The sequence below is a fragment of the Aythya ferina genome, assembly GCF_964211825.1.
Source record: "Aythya ferina genome assembly, chromosome: 2".
Taxonomy (NCBI): domain Eukaryota; kingdom Metazoa; phylum Chordata; class Aves; order Anseriformes; family Anatidae; genus Aythya; species Aythya ferina.
The window spans coordinates 34,219,314-34,243,298 of record NC_140297.1 but is presented as its reverse complement, the minus strand read 5'-3'; the positions used below and the strand labels follow the sequence as shown (position 1 = coordinate 34,243,298).

At 42.3% G+C, this 23,985-nt stretch overlaps 1 protein-coding gene across 3 annotated transcripts in view; it reads left to right on the top strand.

The window, feature by feature from the left end:
- Positions 1-22,621, top strand: part of IGF2BP3 (insulin like growth factor 2 mRNA binding protein 3) — a 110,285-nt gene extending 87,664 nt beyond the window's left edge. For 2 of the 3 annotated variants that reach the window (XM_084508426.1, XM_084508425.1), the window contains 5 exons: positions 10,058-10,177; positions 14,279-14,353; positions 17,657-17,788; positions 18,959-19,072; positions 19,996-22,621. In XM_084508426.1, the coding sequence (XP_084364552.1) occupies positions 10,058-10,177; positions 14,279-14,353; positions 17,657-17,788; positions 18,959-19,072; positions 19,996-20,097 (543 nt within the window). In that variant the 3' untranslated portion in view covers positions 20,098-22,621. The remainder of the gene's footprint in view (positions 1-10,057; positions 10,178-14,278; positions 14,354-17,656; positions 17,789-18,958; positions 19,073-19,995) is intronic. The other variant, XM_084508427.1, reaches the window with a different exon arrangement.
- Positions 22,622-23,985: the final 1,364 nt, after the last annotated feature.

Sequence of the window (23,985 nt, the reverse complement as noted above, 5' to 3'; positions counted from 1 at the left end):
TTTAGGTTGTGGGATATGCATAGAGACTTCTGGGGGTGGGGGAGAAGAAAAAAGCAGTTTCCTACAGTAAACAGAAATCAAACCACCTTTCTCCAATGATGAAGAATCATCCCTGTGCAGCTGGGCTTAAGAGGTTGCTTTCCTTTTTCGCCATCTTTTAAGGCTTTTTGTTGCAGGTGAGGAACATGCCAATGGGAAACTTTCTTAGAAGATGTTGTGTTCAAGACAGATTCCTTCTTTATTCTCCAGTAATGTTCAGAAATAATAAAGAAGAGTTCTTCTATATCGCATAGATGTGAGAAGAAATAACTGTATTGTGCTTTTGGCAGGAAAGAACAGTAATTTAAAATGAAAAATTGCTTCATTGAAGGGCCTTCATTTGATGCCCTGAGCATAGATGAGAGAGACAAGGAAGAGGAAAAACTGTCCTATGTTTCCAGGTACTTTGACTCTTTCTTGGTGCAGTTGGGCTCCTTTGGATGTCTGAGTTTGATAGGATTAGCTTGTGCAACTGTTGTCTGAACTACCCAGGGGTAGTAATGTATGTACATCTATAATTTGTGTAGTCTAAGTGGCTTTGCCCTAATTTGGTTAGCTTGTTAAGCAGTAGATGATTTTGTAAGGAGCTGTCCTACAGCCAAAAGAGGATGTGGTTTTGAGGGGGGATGAAGGAGGATTTGGCAGTGTTTTCACAAAATGGTTTTATATCAGTGAAATGAAAACCATACTTGTGCAGCACACACAATCTTGAGGAGGGTACTATAGGACAACAGCACTGTCTCAAAAATAAAAAAGCTACTAGCCCATCAGACTTCTTTTTGAGATTGTAACCTTGGTGCCCTGAATATGCCTTTCCTGCTTAGTTTTCTAAATTTATGAACGAAACTTCTTTGACACCTAAAAAATGTGCTCCAGGTTGCATAATGGTGTGGGATTGTTCAATTGGTAGAGAAAATGGTTGGTCCCCCCACAGCTCCTCCTGTCCTGCCATGCTGTGTTGGCGGGGACCCATGTCGGGAGTAATCAGAAACTATTCTGCCTCTGGAGATGGAGTGGTCCCCAGTGAGGGGGATGGTGGGGAGCAAAAATGCAGCTGGCACCGTATGATGCACAAAAATCTGTCAGGTTGATGGCAGGCATCTTTTCCAAGGTGTTGAAGTCTTCAGCTATTCTTAATAGCTCTTCATACGGTTCTGAGGCTGTCATAATGCAAAGAGTGTCTCTGTCTAAGCAGGAATGCACTGTTTTTAAAATAAAAATGGTACCTTCCTCCCTGCAGTTTTGGATACTTGTATTTTTCTTTGTAGCTCCCTGGGACCAGAGATGAGAGCTTGTGCTGGTGCCCTGCTCCCGTATTCTTGTGGTGGGGAGATTTCGGTGATGCTCGTGAACATCTCAGTCTCCTGAACTCTAACTGAAACTCTAATTAACAGGCTCAGCATCTTCTGAATATTAAGCTAAATTAGAAGTTTAATTCCTTAAGGTACCAAATAATACTTTGTTAGTACAGTGTGCTGAGCTCCTTCAGGCCAAAACCAAAAATAGGTCAAGTCCTCATTCTGGTGTAGCTGGCTCCATCTCTTGTTTGTTAAACGTGATGGAAAAACAAGTGACCTCCCTGTGTTTTCACAACCTGTTTTCCCTGCAGCTTCTGAGAGCACTGCCTTCATAAAGCAGAAATGAAGGATACCTCTGAGGTCTTTCAAAGCCATTGATTTCATGCGTACCTTTGAGGAGTCTGCGGTGTCCAGTGGCTGATGCGTCACAGCCATGAGTTTTGCAGTGCAAGTGCTTTTATACGTAAGCATCACTTTTGTTTTAGTGGCTGTGTGGTGTTAGAGCACTGAATACCTAGGTTTTCTGCTTGTGGATGACCAGCAAAGTTCCCTCTTATGTAGTTGCAGAATCTGTTCCTTGTGCTGCTTTTTGGTCTTAGCTATCTGTTCAGAACAAAAGGGAGCAGATTGCTTTTTTTGGCATAGTGGCCAATCAGATTTTGCAAAAACAGGGTTCATGCCATGTTCAGAAATATGTCAGACCTGTTCCTGCTTGTGAAATGCCTTATAACCAGCCTGCCAGAAAATGTTCCCTCTCTGCCTCTGCGATTGCTATCCTCCCTGTTCCTGGCTAGGTTTCCATATTGGAACCACTTCTGATGAGTGTAGTTGTGGTAGTGACTTCTAGTAGTATGAGGAGATCCCCTTGGCTTGCCAGGTAGAAGATCATGGTGATGAAAAGCACTCAAGTTCAGAGCCAAGAAGTGGAGTGAGTACTACTAAGAGGCTACTCTTAAAATCTTGCTTATTTTAGGGTACGGCTAGTGGGCAATGATCAGCTTGGTCTGCGAAGAAGCAGTAATGGCCCTGGGGGCAAGAGGGAGTCGATTATACCCAGTACAATGTGCTGTATTGATCTGGGTGGTGGAACGAGGTGGTGTCATGAGCTCCTGGCCACACTAGGAGAAAGTTGCAAGTGTGGCAGTGAAGCTGCTGGGGGAGCTCCTTGTTGTAGCTGGAAACCTCTCACACCCCTCCTTGCACCAACTTGGAGCTCATGGGAAGATGCAGCCATGGGTGAGTGGTGGCAGTACTCTGTGTGGATGGGGGAGGTGGGTGATACTTCAGTGTGTCCAAAGCTACGCCAAAAACGTGCATCACTTCTAAATTGTGTTTTGCTAGCTCTTTGCAGACTGAATTCAGCAGTGAGAACTCTCCATTACCTTCTGGGTGGAGGCAATATGGCAGAAAGCTTGTGCTGCAGGTCTAAAAGCTTAATCTCTTCTAAATAAATGCAGAAAGCTTGGGGAGTAGGGAAGCTTAGGCTTCGGTTTATATTAAGCTGGCAGCACCACTTCAACTGATGAACGAAATGGTGACCCAAAAGGTATTTTCAAGGGTGTTATAAAGCTTTGGGTCAGATTAGGCATATCTACCAGTACTTCATGCTTTTCTTAACAAGTCTTTTGTTTCTAATGAAGGCTTAGTTTTAGTGCTAGTATCAAGATGAATACAGTAGGATTTCTTCCACCAGTGTCAAAAGCTAACTTTATGTTAATGCATTGATTCTTACTGGAATGTCTTCAGGGATACTTGGCTTGATGTTGGTTTTCCCCTTTCTGCAAACTTTTATTACTAACTAAATAAGAATGCTTAGTGCAGCTGTAGGCCAGAATAATTCTTCACAGGGCATTGCAAAAACATGGTTTAAGTTTTGGCTTTGTATCTGGTAGGGGATCTGAAGAAAATGGTACATGGCTTCCTGACAAAGCTTAGGGTATTTGAAGACCAAGTGGGTCACTGGAATCTTGGTCCTGCCTGATCGTGGCAGTTGGGAAAGGGAGATGGGAAATGAGAGCTTCTTAAAGCAGTTATATTCTAGTGTTTCTTCTTTACTGAGTGGATTTGTTTAGCTTTTAACAACAACAACAAAGACCAGCAAAAGCAATAACCCACTCTGCTAGATGGTAGACAAACATTGGCTGAAACTGTTTCATGCGGTCTTAAAATAGTTCTTATTTCCCTCACAGCTAAAAACTGATGCTGGCTAGAAATGGATAACATGACTTTGTGACTTAAAATAAATGCCTCATCCGAAGGTAATTCATTTGCAGCACATTTAGAGTAAATGAAAACATATACTGGGAATGCAGAACAGGCTTAGAAAACAGTGATCTGATTCTGCTCCCACTGACGTCTGGCACAAAATCCTATTTACTTCAGTGGGTGCAATATTTTAAAGATTTACAGCCTTATCCCAAATGTTGCAATGGATTTACCAACCACATACGTTTGATGGAGCAAGGGGTCTGTGGAGACACTTAAAAAGATGACTGGGAAAAAAAATCATGCTGTTGGCAGGCTTGTAGAAAAAGACAGAGATTAGTGCTCAAGTTAACATGAGGGACATAAAATAAAACCCTATTCCCCTCACTAGCCCTTCAAAGGGTGGGAACACACCCATGCTGGCTGAAAGCAGGAGAAAGGTTTATCTTGGGGAAGATCAGAGGAGGCAAAACTCTATTTAAGACAAAAAGACAATGACAAAACCCAAGACCAGTCCCCAGATGTGATGTGCAGTCCCACAGTTTTGTTGGTCTGGGTCCTACTTTTCCCCACCACCATCCATCTGAAGAATCATCTGTGATTTTTGAGTGTTCATTCTTGCCTGGCCAGACTTTGGCTGTTATGCAAGCGTGAGAAGATGATAAATGCTGCTTCTTCTGATGCAGTAGGTAAGGGAAATGCTTTTCTGTTCATGCACAGTTTGCAGGACTGATGCGCTGGAACTGTGTTAAAATAAGCTTATCCCACAGGAAACCTTTGGGGCTCTACAGATCTTTTTAAGTGTGCAAGCAGTTCAGGTAGGTGCAGGAAGAACCTGCAGATTTGCCTGACTGGGAGTCTTCAGCTTCTAGCTGTGGTGAGTAGCGATGAGACCTTACACTAAGTGTATACCCCAGTGAAGGGAATAACCTCACCTCAGCAGAGGCTCTGGAAACAAAAATAACCATTCCGTGCTGAGCCAGGTTGCTCAGGTGGTAGGGGATGGTAGTGGAGAAATGCTTCTTCTGGAAAAATGCCCTGGAAAAATCTTCTCTAGGGTTGTGGAGTCTGAGTGGAGGGATGGGACCATCCTATGGTGCCTGCAGTGCAGGGGTTCCAGGCAAGCAGCAGGTGTCACAGGGCTTAGGATCAGATTAAGTTAAATCTTGGAAGGAGGTGGGAATTTAAAATAGAAGTAATTAAAAAAAAAAAAAAAAAAAAAAAAAAAAGAAAATGGTGTGGGCTGTTACACGAGGGACAGATAGCAGAGGGCTGGGGCTGGTGTTCATGAACTTGTAGGAGGTCTGGAAGGAAATGCATCCAAGCTGCTAGGGGAAAAAGAGCTGGGCTAGTCTAAAATGTTAGTTACTGTGTGCAGGAGTTGCTTGGCTTCATCCAGCAGTGCAACTAACTTACATCTGTGTGTTAGATTATTGCTTTCAGTCATGATTTAAATGAGCAAGCAGGAAATGTGATTTAAGTCGACTTATTTCATTTTACATCAGTACTTCAGTTACCTTTCTGCAAGCCTTCATGGAGCCTGTAGCACCACAGCTACCCTTTTGCTCACATAGTGAATCTTTCTGTTTAAACACATATTCAGGTTAGTTTGCTTTCGTTAATGTATTTGCTCTATTTTCTGTGTGTTTTTTAAATGAATGGTGCTTTTCGTATTTGCTTGATTAATTTTTAAGTTCTAATTTTCATCAGGCTACATTTGGATGGAAATTGGAATCCAATTAATGAACAAAAATGGCATTTAAAATTGTTTTCATTAGTTAAACGTGCTGGATATGGATGAAAATTGCTTATTAAGTCTGTTTTTGTTTAAAGCATGCTGATTTTTGTAGCAACAAAGCGAGTATTAGCAGCTGTTTATGAACCAAATTAATTGTTTCTGGTCAGCGTGCTCTTGAAGAATCTGTTTCTTAGAACTAAGAAATCTCAGTTTCCGGAGTTGTTCTTTTTTTATTCTAAGAAACGAAATTCTCCATCTGAGCAAACCTTCTGGCGGAGTCTGTGCGCCCCGCCTATCTGAGACCAAAATCTCTCCCCAGATCTCTCTCAGGTGTGCGCAGGCTTCCTGCCCTGCCACCCAGAAGTATGCAGGTCAAACCCAACGTAAGCTGTTCGATCAACAGCTGAGCTCCCATCAGGTAGCATTAATGAGCAAAACAAAGACAATCCCCCCTGCTTGTTATATATTATTTGGACCTGGATAAAATTAGGAAGCAACTAGTCCTGAGCCCATCTAACAAATATTGCTGGGGCAAAAGAGTTCTGTGCACCACAGACATCTGAGGTGCTTACTTAGAAGTTCAGGTGGACATATGGACCAGATGTGACTTGAAGAGCTTAGATTCATACTTTTCAAGTTGTTTTTCTATATGTTTATGTGAAGTCAGTTCCCAGGGCTGGTCTTGAACAAACTATTTTGTCATGCGGGTGGAAAATGAAGTTAACTGGGAAGCATAGAGTACAAACAACTCTCCACATGCAGGAGACCTTACTGGTGTCAAAAACTAGTTGATGAGTACTACTACTAATTCCATGATCAATGAACTCTGCAGCTTTGATAAAGAGTGCATGCTACTTTAATCTTTACACTGAAAAACACATACGTGTTATAACCATACAGTTAAGGCCTTTCAAAGTAAAAAGATGATGAAGACCTATCACAAGCTAACTATCTTTAAGAAGTTTTAAAATTCTGAAAGAAAAAAAAAAAAAGATTCATTGTTCTCTAAGGAGGCTATAAACCTGGTAACATGATAAATTCACTGTAAATCTTAGTGAACTTATCTTAGAGTGCTACAGCTCCTGTTAAAGCACAATAAACATGACCTGATAAAGCATCTTTCCCCCTGTCCTCATAGCTTGGAAACAGTCTTTTTAGTAGCACTCTAAATTTAGAAAGACAACTATAAGATGAACTGCAGGGTGTTCTCTGGAGTCCAAATGGATGACTATTCTCCAAAATATAGGCATTTTAGTCCTTAAATTTTAACTATACATTTAAGGAAGCTGCTTTTGGCCTTGTGATGGGAGTGAATGTGAAGCTCAGATTGCACACATTTGGAAAAGAGTTTCCTAAATTTAGTGCCTCTAACATATGTTTAAGATCTAGGAATCTATTTCTGATATAACTCATGCTAGAAGTTCCTGGAAAGCTACATGACTTATGTGGCATGGCATGGAGAAGATTAAATTATAGTTGACTTTTTTCCCCTCCTAAGCTCACCAGAAGCATCTGTGAGATTGATGGGTGGTGCAGTCATTGCATTATGTTTTGATGTGTTTCTTTTGGAAGAAAGTCTTCCAGTAAATATAAAATTATTTTTAAATTATTGTGGGTAAGGACATGAACAGATTATCATAACTCCAAGTTCAATTTATTTGCTCCTGAAGTCTTTGTTACACTTGATTTCTGCCAAAAGAAAAAAAAGAAAGACCTGTCTTTTTTGATGTTCATGCTTTAAAACAAATCATTTAAAACAAAATATTTCTGTTGAGTGATTAAAAATTGGTGTGGCTGAGGAAATGGACGTAATTTCTCTAAATCCTGTATTATACTGGAGATGAATTTGGTTACACACGTGCCAATGTACTTCTGCAAACAAGAATATGAAAAATGATGATATGCAATCAGCTCAGTATGGACAAATTCTCCTCCTTTCCCTAATAAACATATATCACTATTACACCAAAATGGGATTGTGATGTTAAGGATCCTCACTCACAATGCATAAATAAATATTAGCAAGTCAAAATTATAAGGATGGATGGGGAGAGAGCTGCGGGCTGTAGCGTTGGGAAGGCACGTGTATGTCTTCTGTCTCCAGTTGCCTTTGTTTGCCCCTGTTTCATGTTTAAGGGTGAGGCAGCAGAAAGGAATTTCGGTGGTGAATTGAACCTAGCCAAGAGAGCGGCTGGAAATCAAGCTTTGGGAAGAAGAGGGGAAAACTGGGCTGCAGGCAGATGGCAACAGAGGGGAGGCAGAAAATACCTGCAAACAAAAGTAATGAAGTTTGCTTTGTTTGTACAGGAGAGAGATGTCTGGAGGTGGATCGAGGCAGAAGCTGCGCAACTTCTTGACACCCAGCTCAGGCTGCATGTTTGATCTATAGCAGCGTTGTAGGAGTTAGCTTAAAGTGGAGCTGGGACGGGGAGGGCTGGAGCTGCACGTGGGGAGGAAATATTTGGCAGTGGACTCTTGCAGGAGTTGGTGTGGGGATAACTGAAGGTAGTGGTCACTGCAAAGAGCAGCTAAGCTGTCTGTTAAGCTGTTTGTGCTTGGCTGCAAAGAGTCATTGCGTCTACACCCAGTGCAGGTAGCATGGGTCCTCGCAACACAACTGGAACATACAAATGTCTCGCCAATTTGTATCCGTTCAGAAACTTCTCCAACATGATGCCATCAGCCAGGCATCCACGGTAGCGTTTCCAAATTACTGGAAATCTTGCTGGATTCACGATGAAGATGTAAAAGGATTTACTCTGAGTACACTCACAGGATGTTGGTAGCAATAAGAGGAGAAAATGAGTAATCTGCTGGAAAGTGGTTCAACATCTCTACCGAAATGACTGCTATCTTTCATTACAGCTACGTACTTTCAGGGCGTAGTTCTTGAGATCGTTTAAACCTTTCTCTAGGCAGACTAAAAAGGCTGCTCCACCTTTTCCCATGCCCTGACCTAGTTACTCTCGCTTCCTCCCTTGCTCCAGGACTGCCATTTGTGTGGCTCTGTGGTTATTCAGGTCAGGGACCCTCCGCCGGCACCACACATCAGCCGGAGCCGCTGTCCTGCTGGCCCCAAGTCACGAGGAGGAGCCGGGAGGCTGGCTGTGGGGGGCTGGATCCTGGGTCCAGGAGAAAACATGGGCTAAGATCAGCACAAGCTGCCTGTGAACGCTGCTGTGGAAACACGGGGCAAGCTGTGTAAGGGGTGCGATCACCTAAAGCAACTGGCAGAGTGCGTTTCTATCCTAAATGCCCTATTTTGGGGTTTCTTCACCTGGTCCATGGAGCTGTTCCTGGAATTGTTTCCCCTGAGGTTACGGCTGACTTGTGTTTACCGAAAGAAAGCGGTAAAACTTGGAAAGGAGCTTTTCATTCTCATTTGTTTACGGTTAGCATGCTGGGACTTTGAAAGAAGTTCCTGAGACGCTTAAATTAAAGTAGTGATAGCTTCTTGTTGTTGGATTACAACAAAATTAGCAGCTTTTTGTTTTCTGTTGCATAGAGGGTGTCTGTTTCTTAAAGTATAGCAGCAGAGGCTGCTTTGGTGAGGCTCTGCATGTGGGCCTGTCACCTCCCCACGATGCACAGGAGAGCAAAGGGAGCCGGGCTGGTCCCCCTGCTCTGCCAGTGGGTGCTGGGGCTGGGCCCTGGGGCAGGCACTGAGGGTGGAGGTGAAGGTCTTTCCCTTGAAGACCCCTGCAGGAAGAGGGCTCACTGGCCCTCCTGCTAGGGATGAAGGCAACAAATTCAGAAGCTGCACGCGAGGGCGACTCAGTGGAAGGAATTTTTTTCAATAGAGGTCTTCAATGCCTTCTAGTTCACAGAAGGGCTTGCGTGAAGTGCTTTTGAGAAGTAATCCTGACATAAACGGATGGATTAATGGCACTGCAGTGTAGTGGGTACTCGGCGGTGCTCCGCTAGCCCAAGATGAGCTCTTCAGAAGCTGCTCCTGAGGCTGGTAAAATAAGTAGGGTTTAGCGGAGCATACGTAGCCCTGCAGCCTGATCAGTGCTATGCAGCATGTAAAGAGGATCTCGAGTGTGAGATGGTGTTCTCCAGCTGGGCTGTCTGCTCAAAAGCCATAGAGAAAACCGCGGTGGTGCCTGGTCTGCAGTGGGCGCAGCGCTCGGGCCCTCTCACTGGTACGAGTGCCTCATCTTGCCTTGAATTTGCCGGCCTGCCTTGGGCCCACCGCCAGGACCCCGGCTGTTGCATAATGTTACCCAGGAGGAACCACTGGCAGTTTTCACGCTGGCTATCATTCCAGAGTACTCCCACACAAAGGAAATTGTAGCGTATATGTAACTCTGAGGCTTTTTGTGCATCCCTCAGCACAATCTAAAATTAAAAAAAAGAAAAAAAAAATAGCTAGGAAAACTAGAAAGAGTTTGGCTGCTCTGACTGCAGCCCGTTCACTTGTGGCAGCCTCATCTGCAGAGTCTTGCATGTGGAAACGCATCAAGACAGTGACAGGTAAGAACGAATGCCTTGTGAAGAAGCAACGGCTCGATGGTTTTTAGAAGAACTTCTTAGCATGAAAATTGCAATTATTTTCTAAAAGACAGAAGAATCCTCTTTTGGCTCAAACTGTTCTTTCATGTTCTGTGATTTCAATGATTTCCAGAGAAAAGGCAGACCCTTAATATTCAGACTTCAGAGGGCATCATAAGATTGCTCCCTCATTTCCATGCATGCTTGTTCCATACCAGTTTTCCTGTCAGTCTGATTCATAATGTTCAAAAACATTCACTGCATATTTCCTTTTTCCCCACAGCAACAGCCCGAGTCTGAGACTGTTCATCTGTTCATCCCAGCCTTGGCAGTTGGAGCTATTATTGGCAAGCAGGGACAGCACATCAAACAACTTTCTCGTTTTGCAGGCGCATCTATTAAGGTATTATTACACTGACTAACTTTGTCTATTCTCCACGACACTTCCAGCAAGTTTGTACAAGCCATGTTTTTGTGAATGTCCTCCCCCACTCCGTGCTTAGAATGTGATGTGATAAATGGTACATTTGTTTATAAATCATCTTTTAATCTTCCTTGAGACAAGATAATTAGAAGCATGTTTTCAAACGTCTCCTGAGGTGTGAAATATAAGCTGGAAAGAAAGCTACTTTGGTGGTCTTGATTTCTTAGAAACAGACTTAAGTCTTAATGATGCGGTGCTTAAAGGCTTTCTTCTTGCTTTCCGTGAAGTGAAAATTGGTGAGGTAAACTCCCCTCCTAAAAACAACTGCACAGGTGATGTCTCCTGCTACTGTGACCACTCTCGCTTTGCTCTGGATGGACCAGGCAGGGCTGTTAGGCTCTGGTGGCTCCGCAGTGAAGCGCTTGTGTTTTAAAACCTCTGCTTTAACCTGGGTTCCTGGCTCAGCTTGCATTTTGACAGTGTGATTACCTTAGCGCCCTGCTTTAACATCTGCCCGCTTGTGTTGACCAACTCGGTGAGGGGAGAGCAAGATGGTTTGCAGAGGAAGTCATCGTGGAAGCATAAGTTTGAATTTGAACCAGTTTGGTTAAATCCTTGATTCCTCTGTCTGTAGGGGTGGGGTTAGTAACAGCGGCAGTTGTAGGAGTTGTAGGAAAGCCTTGGGTTTCTGCTAGGAATACCGTTGTAACTACAGATAGCTTTTCTAGGTGCTGGAGCTTTTTTTTTCTTGAAAAATGGCCAGTTCTGCTATTCTGTGCTGCAATGATAATGTCTTGGCCTAAACCATGCAGTTTTCTGCAGTGCTTTGTTATCTGCTGTTAGACTGAAGATTTCCTGAGCAAATGAAACAAGCGCTTTCTCCTTTTTGCTCAGGAGATGTGGCCTGTTCAGTGAGGGCTATGGAGCAGGGATCTGCTGAAGGGGCAGGAGGTGTCTCTGCTGAGTGAAGCTTGGTGGAGCCAGAGAGGCTTGGCTTCTCCTGGAAGGTGTTCATCTAAGTGTGCAGGGCAAAATGTTCAGAGAACCCCAGAGGGTGAGCATTGCGTGTGGCTTGCTGAATGCCAACAAATGTACTGGCCAGTCAATGAACCAGCACGCTGCCCAACTCCATCTTTTATTAAGATGGGTACTAAATATCTGTTATACTGCCTGGGTGGTTTACGTTAGTAGAGCACTAATAGTCATACTTTTAGTGGGGAAGTTTGGATGGAAGGAGGTGTAAGGTGTTGATTCTTCATTGAATCTGTCTTGCATGGAGGTGTGATGTATCACATGGATTTCTTCCCTCCCTCTCTGGTTTGTATCTAAAGATGAAGCGGTACATGGAAGGGTACTGCCAGGTGGAGAGAAATGCAGAATAACCTGGACCTCTGAGAGCCAGTCCAAACTAGTTCGTTGGTTGGTCCTTGGAAGACAGTTTAATGGAAAGGGAGTTTCCTGCGTTTCTCACACATCTGGCTAACAGTGGCCTCGGGCTGCTTTTACTAGCTGGCACCCCATCTACTCAACGTGCTTAATGTACCTGTATTAGTTGAAATTAAGCTTCTTAAAGCTCTGGTCTTTTGTTCCTTCAATAAACAGTAAGGTGAGGAAGATTTCTGTGGAAGTAGGATGAAGCCTTAAAGGAACTGTATGGATATAGGATATGCTTGTTAAATCCGGAAGTTATGGGTTTTGGGTAAGATTATTAACTAGGATAAAAACACAAATTCAACTCTGACCAAACAACATGGAGCAGCAGTCCTGTCTTTGTGGGAAAACAATTGTCAAATGTGACAGCTAGAACAAACTTACTTGAAACTTCTAAACTTCCCTTGTGCTGACAGCCTGCCCTTTATTGCAACTTCTGAGCAAAATAATAAATCACGAAGCCAGGAATCTGTGCTCTTAGTGAAGAGCTTGAGGGAGTGCTGCTGGAGTAATGTCTAGCTTTCCAAACTAGTAATCGTGCTTTTGGGAGGAAGTAAGGCTTTGTGCATGATGCTCTGAGCTTGTTTTGAGCAGTGCTGGAGATAGTTACATATGAAAACATTTTACATCCGCATGCATTTTCTTTGTGCTCGTGCTGAGCTTTGTAGATCTGATGAAACTAGTTAGCCACAAAATAAGACTAAATAAACTGCAGATGCACAGGGGCTCTGCATAAGGCTGTGGTCAGCCCAGTGCTTCAGAGGCGCACGCGGCTGCTGATGGCCTTGGGTTGTGTTCCTGTGCCAGAGGCTGCTGCTTGGCGGGGCAGGCTTGGCGTGGGCCTTCTGTAGACGGAGTTACTTAGAGCCAGGCAGAGGTTCTCCACCTTGCAGGGGAGTGTTGGGGCCTGTTGGGAACACTAGCATCTCTTAGCTTATAAAATAATTCCTCCAGTTCCCCTTCCTGTCTTTGAAAGAGCTGGGATGGGCACTGCTGATTTTGGGTGTATGAAGGTGTCTGATGGTAACTCAGCATATGGAAGACTCCCCCCAAGTTAGCAATGTAAAGGCATTTCTGTTAGGAATGTGAAGATATTTCCCTCAGAAGTTAAAAATTCACCACTTGAATAATAATTGTACGTGTATATAACTGCTCCTTCCAAAAGCAGGCAGACAGAATTAACACTGAAGGCTCTTAGATTGCCCCTTCAGACTTCGAAATGCTCCAGTTGGTACATGCTTCTCTCATAGCCCTCGGCAAGGTGCTGCTCCAGCTGTGGAGAACAGGCCATCCCAAGATGAGAGCAAAGCAAGAAATGTCCCAGAACACTTATATCTTTGCATCTTATGCATAGTTAATGAAGACTTGATGGAAAACATTTTTCCTAAAATGTCAATGAAGAAGCAGACTTTGACTAAGAAAAACTGAGGTAACTGAAAGGCAAACTACAACATCCATCTTACCGGAATGGAAATCAGTAGGCGAAGCTCTGTTCAGTCAGCTGATGCCAAATGTGCCTTAAAATTTTACCCCTGTAAAATTACTGCGCTCCAAAGAGTGAATGTACTTATCCTGTGCTTGCCCTTACCACCATGCCCCATCTTGGTGTTTGAGTAAATGCACTGTTGTAAAGTGAATGTGTATTTTTAGCTGTAGCCGATCGGAATGCAGAAATGGTATGAAAAATAAATATGCAAACCAGATAACTAGCATGTAATATATTCTCCATCTCAGGGTACAATATGAATAATTATATAAACTTTGGTTAGCAAAATTCTTTAGTGAAAATGATGCATGGTGACTGGTAATTTGTCTGAAATAAACTACAGCTGTTAAATATGAATAACATCCCCATGCCAACAGCTAAGATGAAATCCTGTAGTGTTTAAAATATTGCCCATTCAACAGCAGCTATGTAATAGTAGACGCAACAATGGAAATGTCAGTTGTGATAAACAAAAGATTCATCCAGAATGTCAGAGGCTAGTTTGAATTATTTAATGTCAATGGAGTCTGAGAACAACACCCACAGAAATCTTACTTTTGTGGTGACATGAACTGCTAAAGACCCTGCAGGCGTCTCTGTCTCAGCTCTGGTGGAGCTTAATTTTTATTTGGGTCACACAAACGTCTGGAGATAGAAAACCCTTGGAAACTGTGAACTCATTGTCCAGTGTGGAGGAATGTTTTGGACCTGATTAGTTACAACAGTAAAGTGATCTTCTGCTCTCAGGGGGACAGATGCGAACTTCTGCTAATGAGCAAAACTCGTTAGACTATTTAAGTTAGCAGGCAAGGATAAGAATCTCAGCCTATTAACCATGCTTTTCTTTTTGAAGGCTACATGTTTTGCATCCCTCGTAGCCACATGAAAATTGCTTGTGGGATTTTGCCATATGTGGATGAGCAGTTATGCCTTTAATTTTCAGAAGTGAGCTTGCTTATGGTTTAGCCAATTTCTCCACATTTCATTACAGCTAATTAATGCACTTTAAAGAGAACAAGCCCATCATGACTGAAGTGTAATGCTGCTGCAGTAATGAATAACTTTTCACTCTTGAACAGAATGTGAGACTGAAACGGGGAGGAGGTGGCTTTAAATGATTCCTTCAAAAGACAGCTACCAAAAGCTATGTTTATCCATTCCAGATTGCCCCTGCTGAAGGACCAGATGCCAAGCTGAGAATGGTTATCATCACTGGACCTCCAGAAGCTCAGTTTAAGGTATGCCACATAAAAACTTGTCAATCTGTAGTGGCCTTTGTGCTGCAAGGGGCAATACTGAAATCTAACCGCTCAGTTCAAACTGAAGTGTATTCAGAAATTTAGTAAATAATATCTCTTATTTTTGCTTTCCTTTTGCTGAAAGGTATTTCATGAATATATGAGTACCATCAGGGGCTGTGTTCTGGTCATCTGCAAACTGGCAGCAGTTCCACACAAGTTAGGATCAAGTCTAGCGTGTCAATGTGACCATATTGCATTCCTCATTCTCATTTTTGGGCTATGAGAGCAACAGTTGTCTTTGTAGCCTGCCTTAGTACCTGTAATAGGGTAGTGTGTTTAATTGTTATAACAGTAACAAGATGAGACTGAGTCTCCGCAGGTTACTGTTGCATGCTGACTGGAAAGTGCTGTTTGGGTGGCTCTGCAGATAAAGGCAAGGCTTGTAATTGTATTTACACTACAACTGCACGGAGATACTCCAACACTATTATCCCATTTGTGTTCAAATTGAGTTGTGGGGCGGCCTTCTGCCTTAAGTGCCAAGGGCTAAATCTAGTTACCGCCAAAAGGAGTTGACCACGCTAACAGGGGTGCAGATGGCTCAGTGCAGCAGCTCAATTTCCTCACAGATGAGGCCCCAAGCAGGTAGGAAGTCACCTGAGAGTTCATGTCCTGGCATTGCTCTCTTGCCTGTTCTTGTTTTTGGCTTTGTATTTTTGCTTCAGGGTGTCTTGCAGGGAGAAAGTACACAAACTTCAGGCATATCTAGAATCAGTTTCATGAATGCCTTCAGGAGTTTTGGAGAAATATCAGGGCAGGTATTTTACAGGAGTAACAGTGATCTGGATGCATTTGGGATTGTTGCTCAGTTGCTTACCATATAGATTTGAAAAGCTACTGAGTGCAAAGCATAACTTAGAAGCTCTGCCTCCTGGAGGTTTTCCGTGTACATGTAGGCTTGGTCACACGGCGTTCTCCACATAGGAGGCATTTTCATGACCTGGGATCAGCACAAGGTTGGATTTTTCAGGACCTTTTCTTTGTCAGATATTAGCGAACCCTTGAGTAGCAGGCCCAAGTGGATTTGGGTGCCCCTTGTCTTGACTTTCATGTAGGCAAAGGCTTGACCGTAGGCTTCCTCCACAATGTTGGCTTGGAGTACCACAGGGCTCTTCTGCCAAGTTCTTTCCCCAGCCTGGACCCTTTGCAGAAAGTCTTCTTTCTCTGCACCCCCTGCTTTGGCTAAAACCACATCAAATTAAACATCAGCTACTTCTCTACACTTAGGCTTCTGCCTGCAAAGAGGGATCACTGTATTGTCCAGTGTTCCTGAGAATGCAGGCCTCGAGAAGGAGAGGGACTATCCCTTAGGTCTTCCATCACTGCAGCCCCCATAGCTCTTTACTGCTCCTTGAGCAATGCCCTCTTGCTGGGGATGGGCAGAGTTCAGTCCTTTCTTTTATCACCACCGCAGCTCTGTGTAAGTGTCTTCTCCATCTCTGAGCACAGGCTCTTGTTACACAACAAGAATGTAGTCTGGGTGCACAGCAATTCGAAGAGGGACTGGTTGCTGCTCAAATGAGTAACCAGCTCTCAGAGAGGCCGTGTCAGCGCAGAGCCTGTGAGTTTGGCATCCTTTCCCTACTACATTGTGTTCCGTTGTGTGATTCATGTCAGTGGTAGCTGCAGTGGCTGCACCCCTTTCTTCCTCAGCTGCAGTAGCCCGAGGACGTTGCGGTATGCGGGACCATTTATTAGCAAGGGAGCTGGAAGAAGGGTGAGAATAAGCTGCTGTTTACAGCCTCTGCTGCAGTGCTCCCTAGAGTTTAGGCATGCCCAGATGCCAGCATTCAGAGGGGATCTCGTAGCTTTGGATGTGGGACATGTGCAGTGGAAGTGGAATCAAGTGTAGACAACATATTTCAGCCACTGTTTTACTGCAAAGAACTTGCCAACCTAGTTGTTTCCTTTCCTTAAAGACTCTTTCAACAAGCGAGAAGACAGTAAATACATTTCTAACACCACAAGTCTTTCTAAAACCAACATCCCACCTTGTTCTGTCATTCAACAGTAATGCATGTGTGCCTTTTTCCCCATAGTGCGTCTCCTACCTGGGCCAAAGCCATACACTACAGGTTTTGTTTTTTTTCCCCGAACTGTTTACATGGAGTCAGACCTACAAAAATACCAAGTACTTTCAGCTCCAAGGTCACAAAACGTCTTTCATCTTACCTGTTTTGGAATAGAGTGAACTTGACTAGGCTTGAGGACATGAGATAAGATAAACTGCCACTATTGAACCTAATTACCCGTTCACACGGTCTTCCTGAACTTTGTATTCTGTTGCATTGGTGGCCTGCCAGGAAGGTGGCTGCACTTAGGGGTGTGCAGTGACAGGGCTGGTGGGTCTCATTTAAAGGAGAAGAAAAAGGACCTGAACTGGAAAGGCTTTGACCATAGGTTTCTGCTCTTCACAGAGCATCTCTCTTCAGTACCTCAATAGAATTAATCTTTCAGTGCTTCTAGGATATGCAGAGATGAAACTCCAGTTGTCACTCTCAGGAATTCCTTGACAAATGGCAGGCAATGAGGAAATAAATGTCTTTTAAAGATCAGTGAGATTCAATGGCTTAGTCTCAGTGGGCATCCTTCTTGCTACCTGGCACTTGCATATTCCCCAGAAAAGGCAACTGTGTGCAGGCTGAAGGGATCATGTTCCCACGGTGCCATTTAGATCTAGACAGCTTTAATTTTCCACTTCAGAAAATGGAGCTAGCTCTGATTTATTTATTTTTTAAGCAATATGTTGTAATTGAGTGTTAAACTAAGCAGCTTGCTGTAAGTGAAGTCTTTGTCCTGTGACTTTTTTTTTTAGTTTAGCATCCCTTAAAGAAAAAAAAAAAGGCTTCTGAGCCAATTAACTGTGTTCTGTGCTTCTGGGTGTAATAAAAAAAAAATGCTTCAGCCAGACGGTTCTTCTCTCTACTACTCTTTACCTCTATAGAGATGTAATAGCTTATTTTAAAAGCAACATTTCTACTGAAAAATGGAGTAATAATGATCTTTTTTAAATAATTCCTTGATTCACTGGTTTGTTGTGCAATCTTTAAAGTTGTACCACACTGCTTCCTAGTTTGGTACAAAGACATACTTCAGAAAAATAGCTGTTGATAGCTATTGCATTTATTGGGGAAAATGGTTTGTCGGGGTTGTGCATTGAAAATGCTCCTTTCTGTGGAATTTCTTTGAAGTTAACTAGATTTCAGTAAGCACATTCTTTAACTGGAAACACTTTTGCAGGCTCAAGGGAGAATCTATGGAAAACTTAAAGAAGAAAATTTCTTTGGACCTAAAGAAGAAGTGAAACTTGAGGCTCATATAAAAGTGCCATCCTATGCTGCTGGTAGAGTTATTGGTAAAGGAGGCAAAACAGTAAGTAGCTGGAACAAAACGTGTTATTCAGTTACGTTTCTTCATTGTATGTATACATATAAGACTTAAAGATTTAGCTAACTAATAGCTAATCCGTTGAAGTTAAGTTAAAGCTGGTGTTGTTTTCTTAATTGTATTTGTTAAACTTTCTGTTGTCTCAAGAATCTCACAGAATGATATATTTCAAAAGTTTTTTTTTAAAAGATACTTGTAGTCAAAGATACTTGTAGTCAGAGGCTTTGTTAGTAAAAGTGTTGTTCTTCCATTACATTCCCACAGGTGGCATTTCTGTCCTGAATTGAAAGCATAACTAAAAAATGGTAGAAAATTAGGACATGTTCAATATGATAAAAACAAACAAACACAGTGATTTGCTCTGTCTTAACTAATGGCATCCCTTCAGATCAGTTTGTTGCATAAAGTAATAGAACTGAGATCTTCAGCCCTGCAAGCGTGCTGGTACTCTTCTATTTTCCGTACGCTTGTTAATCAGGAGCTAGTTGATATTAGCAAAAAACCAATTCAGTCTTGGGTCCCCATCATTGAGTACAATGGGGTCTTGAAGTTGTGTGTCAGGAGGCAGCCTTATTACTTGCAGTACTAAGAGATTAAAGGATTAAAATATTTGAAAAATTGGCCATATAGAATATTTTTGAATTATATAATGCAATATATAATTTTGTTCTAAAACAAAGGGAGTGTAAATCAGACAATACAGAAGCTGATGGGCTACTGAAAATAGTCTGGATGCTTCTCATTGTTCTGTTTATCATTCTCCATCTTGTGGAAGCTGTTTTTTTATAAATACTTCTACATTCATTTTTCCTTACATTATACGTTGTATGAGTTTTCTGACCTTAGGCTTGTAAACTCAACTGCAAACACTGTGGCATCTATCTGCTTTTTTAGGTGGTGTATTTAACACCTTCTGTGTTGTATTTAGTCTTTAAAGCACTTCTACAAACCTAGAGAACTTGGTGCTAATTTATGTTAGAGAGACGAGGCTCATCTTGCAAAGTACACTGCTGCATGAAGATGCTTTCTGTAGTGGGTTTCTTTTTTTAACCATAACTTAGAGGATGTTTCTATGGCCAGCAGCGTATTTGAGGTTTGCATGTTGTGGGATATTTGGTTGTTCAAGATTATCTGACTTTTTCTGTCTATTTATAGGTAAATGAGCTTCAAAACTTGACAAGTGCAGAAGTTGTAGTCCCTCGTGACCAGACACCTGATGAAAATGATCAGGTGGTTGTGAAAATAACTGGTCACTTCTATGCATGCCAGGTAGGACTGGAATGAATTTCTACGTTGCCTTGATGTTTCCATGGTCTGTCTTCTCTGTCTGTGTGCAGAGCCACGGGATGGAAGGCACTTGTTTGGGATACAGAAAGCACTGCTTGCCAGGCTTCTCTAATTGCCTTGCTCAACAAATTTTCCCCGTGCCTATGAGAGAAATTTATAGCAATGTTGCACTCTCACGTACCTAAAACAATCTTGTAAGTGTCCCATTGATGTGTTTAGGCTCTGGCACTGTTAAAACTTTCAACACAAAAGAAACCCCAGGTTGGGATTGGACTGAAGGTGCAAATGAAAGGGGTGTAAGCCTGTAGAACCTGGCAAGAAATGCACGTGTGTGTGCAATCTGTCCACATTTCCCGATCTGTTGATTGAATGCCATAAAGAAAAGGATTACAAGATCCCTTCCCTCACCCAACTTTGTAGTTCAGATTGATTCCTTTGTCATGTTGCTGCAGGTGCCTTGTAGTTTAGAAATGAGATGGGGAAGGCTGGTAAGTTCTGTAAAACTTAAAACCTTCTGGAATCTGTGTACGGAAAAATTAGTTCACTCTCCAGTGAAGCAGTGGTTCCTATAAATACAAAATAGTATCTCCAGGGAATAAAATTAAATTAGGCTGGAACTTCAGTTAGTCTTGTTGGTAGTCATCTTCCTATGCTCATGCTTTCTATATTACAGATGGAAAAAATGACTGCGCAGGTAGTTGTGGTAGGTGGAAAAAGCAGAAGTTTAAAATAAGTTGTGCTTGGGGACTACATTATGACTAACCAAAGTGTATTTTATCTAGTGAGTAATCAGTGAGTAGTAGGGACTCAGTTATTCCGTGTTTTCTGTATCCCGGTAGCACCTACAGGGTCTGTTGTAAGCAGCATGGCATCATCATGGGTTGTTTCTTCTTTCTGTCCTTCAGCTTGCTCAGAGAAAAATTCAGGAAATACTGGCTCAGGTAAGAAGGCAGCAGCAACAGCAAAAAACATTGCAAAGCGGACAGCCTCAGCCAAGACGGAAATAAAGGTTTAGGAAATGGCCCATCAGAGACAGATGCCAGACCAAAGACAGACTGTGCAACAGAGAGACGGGTGGTGAGCACCTGTTGAAGTTATATGCAGAAGATCCACCAAGCCAATCACCTGTTCGAGGACCAGGCAACCGTTGAACGCTGTCTCTGAGAATGTATTCTTTAGGCTCTCTCAAACTTTTGAAACCCAGCTTTAAAATAAGGACCCCTTCACTTCCCTTTTGTTCTATTCTCACAATTTAACATAAACTCGTTAGTCTTTTTTATTGTTCTTATTATTCCCCAACAATTTTAGAACTTGGTTTAATGAAGCTTTCTCTTCTGAGTTCACTGGTTAAAAAAAAAAAAAGAAAAAAGGAAAAAAAAGAAAAGGCATTGCTCTCATAGGTCCAGTTGTAAAAGAAGAAACACATTTGGAGGGTGGGATTGTGGGTGGGCTAGGGTTAGAGCAAGGGTATCGACAAGAGTTTAAGTGTTAGTCCCAATGTTGAAACAAGTGGCATTTTTTAAAAAGAATTTGGTTGCATTTTTACATAACACTGCCATGAATAACCTAAGGGAAGTGTTGAATGGTGTTGGCCAGGGCATAAAAAGATAAATATGCATTTTACTAAACTACCTCAGGCATTTAGTACCTCAATGAGAAATTGTTCCTTTTTTGCTTTTTTTTTTTGGTATTTTGTATACTTTATAAAGCTAATAGTTCTTGAGCATTTTATTTTTTTAAAAAAAATTAAAATTTGATCAGCCACCAGCCAGGAGTACTACAGACTTACCGGGGAAAATATAGTAGAGCACTTCTAGCTGCTGGCTGATGGGAGTAAGGTGGGTAAAAAAAACATAGCCTCAGGTTTTCTGAGGGCTTCAACACCATCATTTGTTTAAAAAAAAATTCAGTGAATGTTCAAAAGATAGTGAATGATGCCAACATTCTGATAGCAGCAATGCCGTTTAGTTTTCTTTTAAGATGGGATGAAAAAGTTTGTGACGGTACTTTTTTGGGAACAGGACAAGGAAGTGATGGCAAGAGGCTGGGGTTGGGGGAAAAATTTAGAAGGCTGCAAGAGGCTGAATTTTTTTTTTGTGCTACTTGATTGAATGCATGAACCCTTTGTGCCTTTGACCATCACTACCTAATAATGCTACATTTAACCATTTGCAGCCCATTTGGACTTTGCCATTTTGTTCAAAGAGCAAGCTTCATCTTCAGTTTGATAGAACACTCGATCTGCTAGAGCGTATGTGAGGCCGCGCGGGTCTCTGCTGTCTGCAGATCACATCATACTGCTTTCAGTTACCACGATGGGGGAAGGTCAAACAGTGTTTGATCACGTTGAAAGATAATGAAAGGCTAAGTTTACATATCCAGCCGCTGTTATGGGCCACACTAAGCCACTTTGAAGGTTTTGAAAACTATTACGAGAAAAAAAGCAAACAAAAAAACAACAACCTCTCTAGCCTGGCTTATAATAGATGCAGCAGGATTTATGCACGTTCTGCAACCAACCATTAGAGAAGAAAAAAAAATGTCAAAAGGCAGGGATAACAGGAAAGTTACCAAATTTTTTAATTTCCGAATGTAATTTGAATGATGATTGTGGTAATAGTGACACATTCAAGTTTCTACAATAAACTTCAGTCTACCTCAGTTTAAAAAAAAAAAAAAAATGTGGCAACACATGGTGCATAAAGACTGCTGTGTGTGTGTGTGTGCGCGTGCGCGCCTGTATGTGTGTGGTCGACAGAGCCATGCTATTACCTCTGAACCTTTTTTTGTGATGTTTTTTGTGCATGAGATGATCAGAATCACCATGCTGCACTGATTTGAGGGGCACAACGAGCAAAAACATTTGTTTCATCATTTTGTTATCTACCTCTTAGGTTCATGTTGAAATAGAGGCATTACTACATAGACTAGATAATTTTCCCAAAGATCATTGTTGTACAGATTAGATAATTTTGAAAATGGTCTGAAGTGTTTTTCCTGCATCTCTTCTTTACTAATTGGTTTAAAAACCACAAACTTATGTTGTAGATTTAGCAAAGAAAAATGAATTTCTTTTCCTTTTTTGACAGTGACCTTCATCTAGCCTTTAGGATAATTTTTTTTTTCTTACAATGAATTTAAAATTACTGAAGTATGAAAAGTCATAGCATTTTAATTTTTGTTGAGGCTTAAGTCAGTCTGACATTCCTTTCTTAACATTTGAGAAGGATTTGACTTCATTATTTTCCATAAAAAATGACTTTACAAATAGGCGCTGCATTTACATCTACTGATTTAAATACTGTCATATCTCTTAAATTTCTAGACTTAGTATGGTAAATCATGTTTTTCTTTTCAATGAGACTTGGTAATTTGGAGTATTTGGGAATAGCTAGAAAGTAAATACTGTAAATGATTTCAATATCCACAAAGTATGGATCATTTTTCATCTGTAATGTGCCCCCCAATGCAGCTCCACTTGCCAGATGCCTCTGAATGGAATAAAGAGTTTAACTCCTATCATCAGATAAAGTTGTGTGGTGTTTTCTTAAACTAATGAGGCATAATGACTGACTGCTCCACGTGTCTGTGGTGCTTTGATCAGGTTGGTTTTCTGTCTGTTGTAATAACCGGGTAGGAATGAACGGTCACCCACAGGCATCCAGCAGCCAGGTTACGATGTCTGCGCTTTCCAGTACAAGCAGTGACTTCTGTGGCTTGTAATTCCTCATCTTTTTGTCTACCACTGCTGCGCAGTCTGTGGAACAGCCCTTAGCTCACCGTGTGTCTCCTGCAGACAAGCTGGGCTGGGTTGCTCTGGAAGGAACGTGTGCTCAAGTCATGACCAAGGGCAAACGTGAAGGAATCTTTTAACAGGCTTGAAGTGAGATCTGAATCGTAGTTACATTTTTTTGGCTGCATTTTACCCAGTCTTTACTTTGGTGCTCTGTGCGGTGCAGCTGTGTAAGGAACACTGCCCTGCAAGTGTGGATAGGCAGAACCAGCCACAGGGAGCACATGTGGAAACTTGCTGCTTGCTCCCCAGCTGCAAGGGGGAGGTGGCACCTCCTCTTGATTTAGGGTAGACACATAACTGAATGCTTTAGATGGAGATGGAGGGATTTGGGGAACTGGGGTTGTGTTCACCAATAATTGAACTATCTTTTAAAGTGGAATGGAAAACCAGGCTTGTTTTCCCAACTCCTGCACCCTCCTACTTGTCCTCACAGCTCGCTCACTGGGACTGACCATTAAAAGGAGGGAGTTGAAGGCACGATGCCCGTAGATAACGCCTGGTATGGTTCTGCACTTCACAGGGAGCTGCAGCTCATTGTCCCATGCTGATGCTGAGAAACCCTCTCAGAACTGGCATCCCTGCCCTTTGAGCAGCATACCTCGAGCCTTCCTCTGTATTGCTGGCGCATTTGTGATAGCTCAGCCCCTGACTGTTCTTAAGCATTTGCTTAATCATGATGCTTTATTTGCTTCTAACCTTCCAAAGCTTTTATTCTTAAGCTGCTGTTTCAAAGGCATGCGCTCTTTGTGTTAGCTTCCGTTACCTGAAGCATGTATGCTGTGCAGGACAACACAGGCTCAATGTGGGTGCGGGATTTCTAAAATACTGTAAGAAGTCAGGGAGTAGGCACTCAAGCTGGGCTGTAACAGATGTTAGCTCAATTTATGGATCCAAACACTGCTCAACACCCAAGTTACTCAAATGGAGTATGGGAAATTCTGTGGTATGAGAAGTTTCACATTGGGAACTGTTTCTCCTCTTCATCCCATTATCAAGAGATCCTGCGTGCACCTCTGCAAGAGGACTGAATGAGGAATCTGTAGTGGACCAACCACTCTAGTTTTTAAAATAATTTTACACAAGGCTCAACTTATCCATG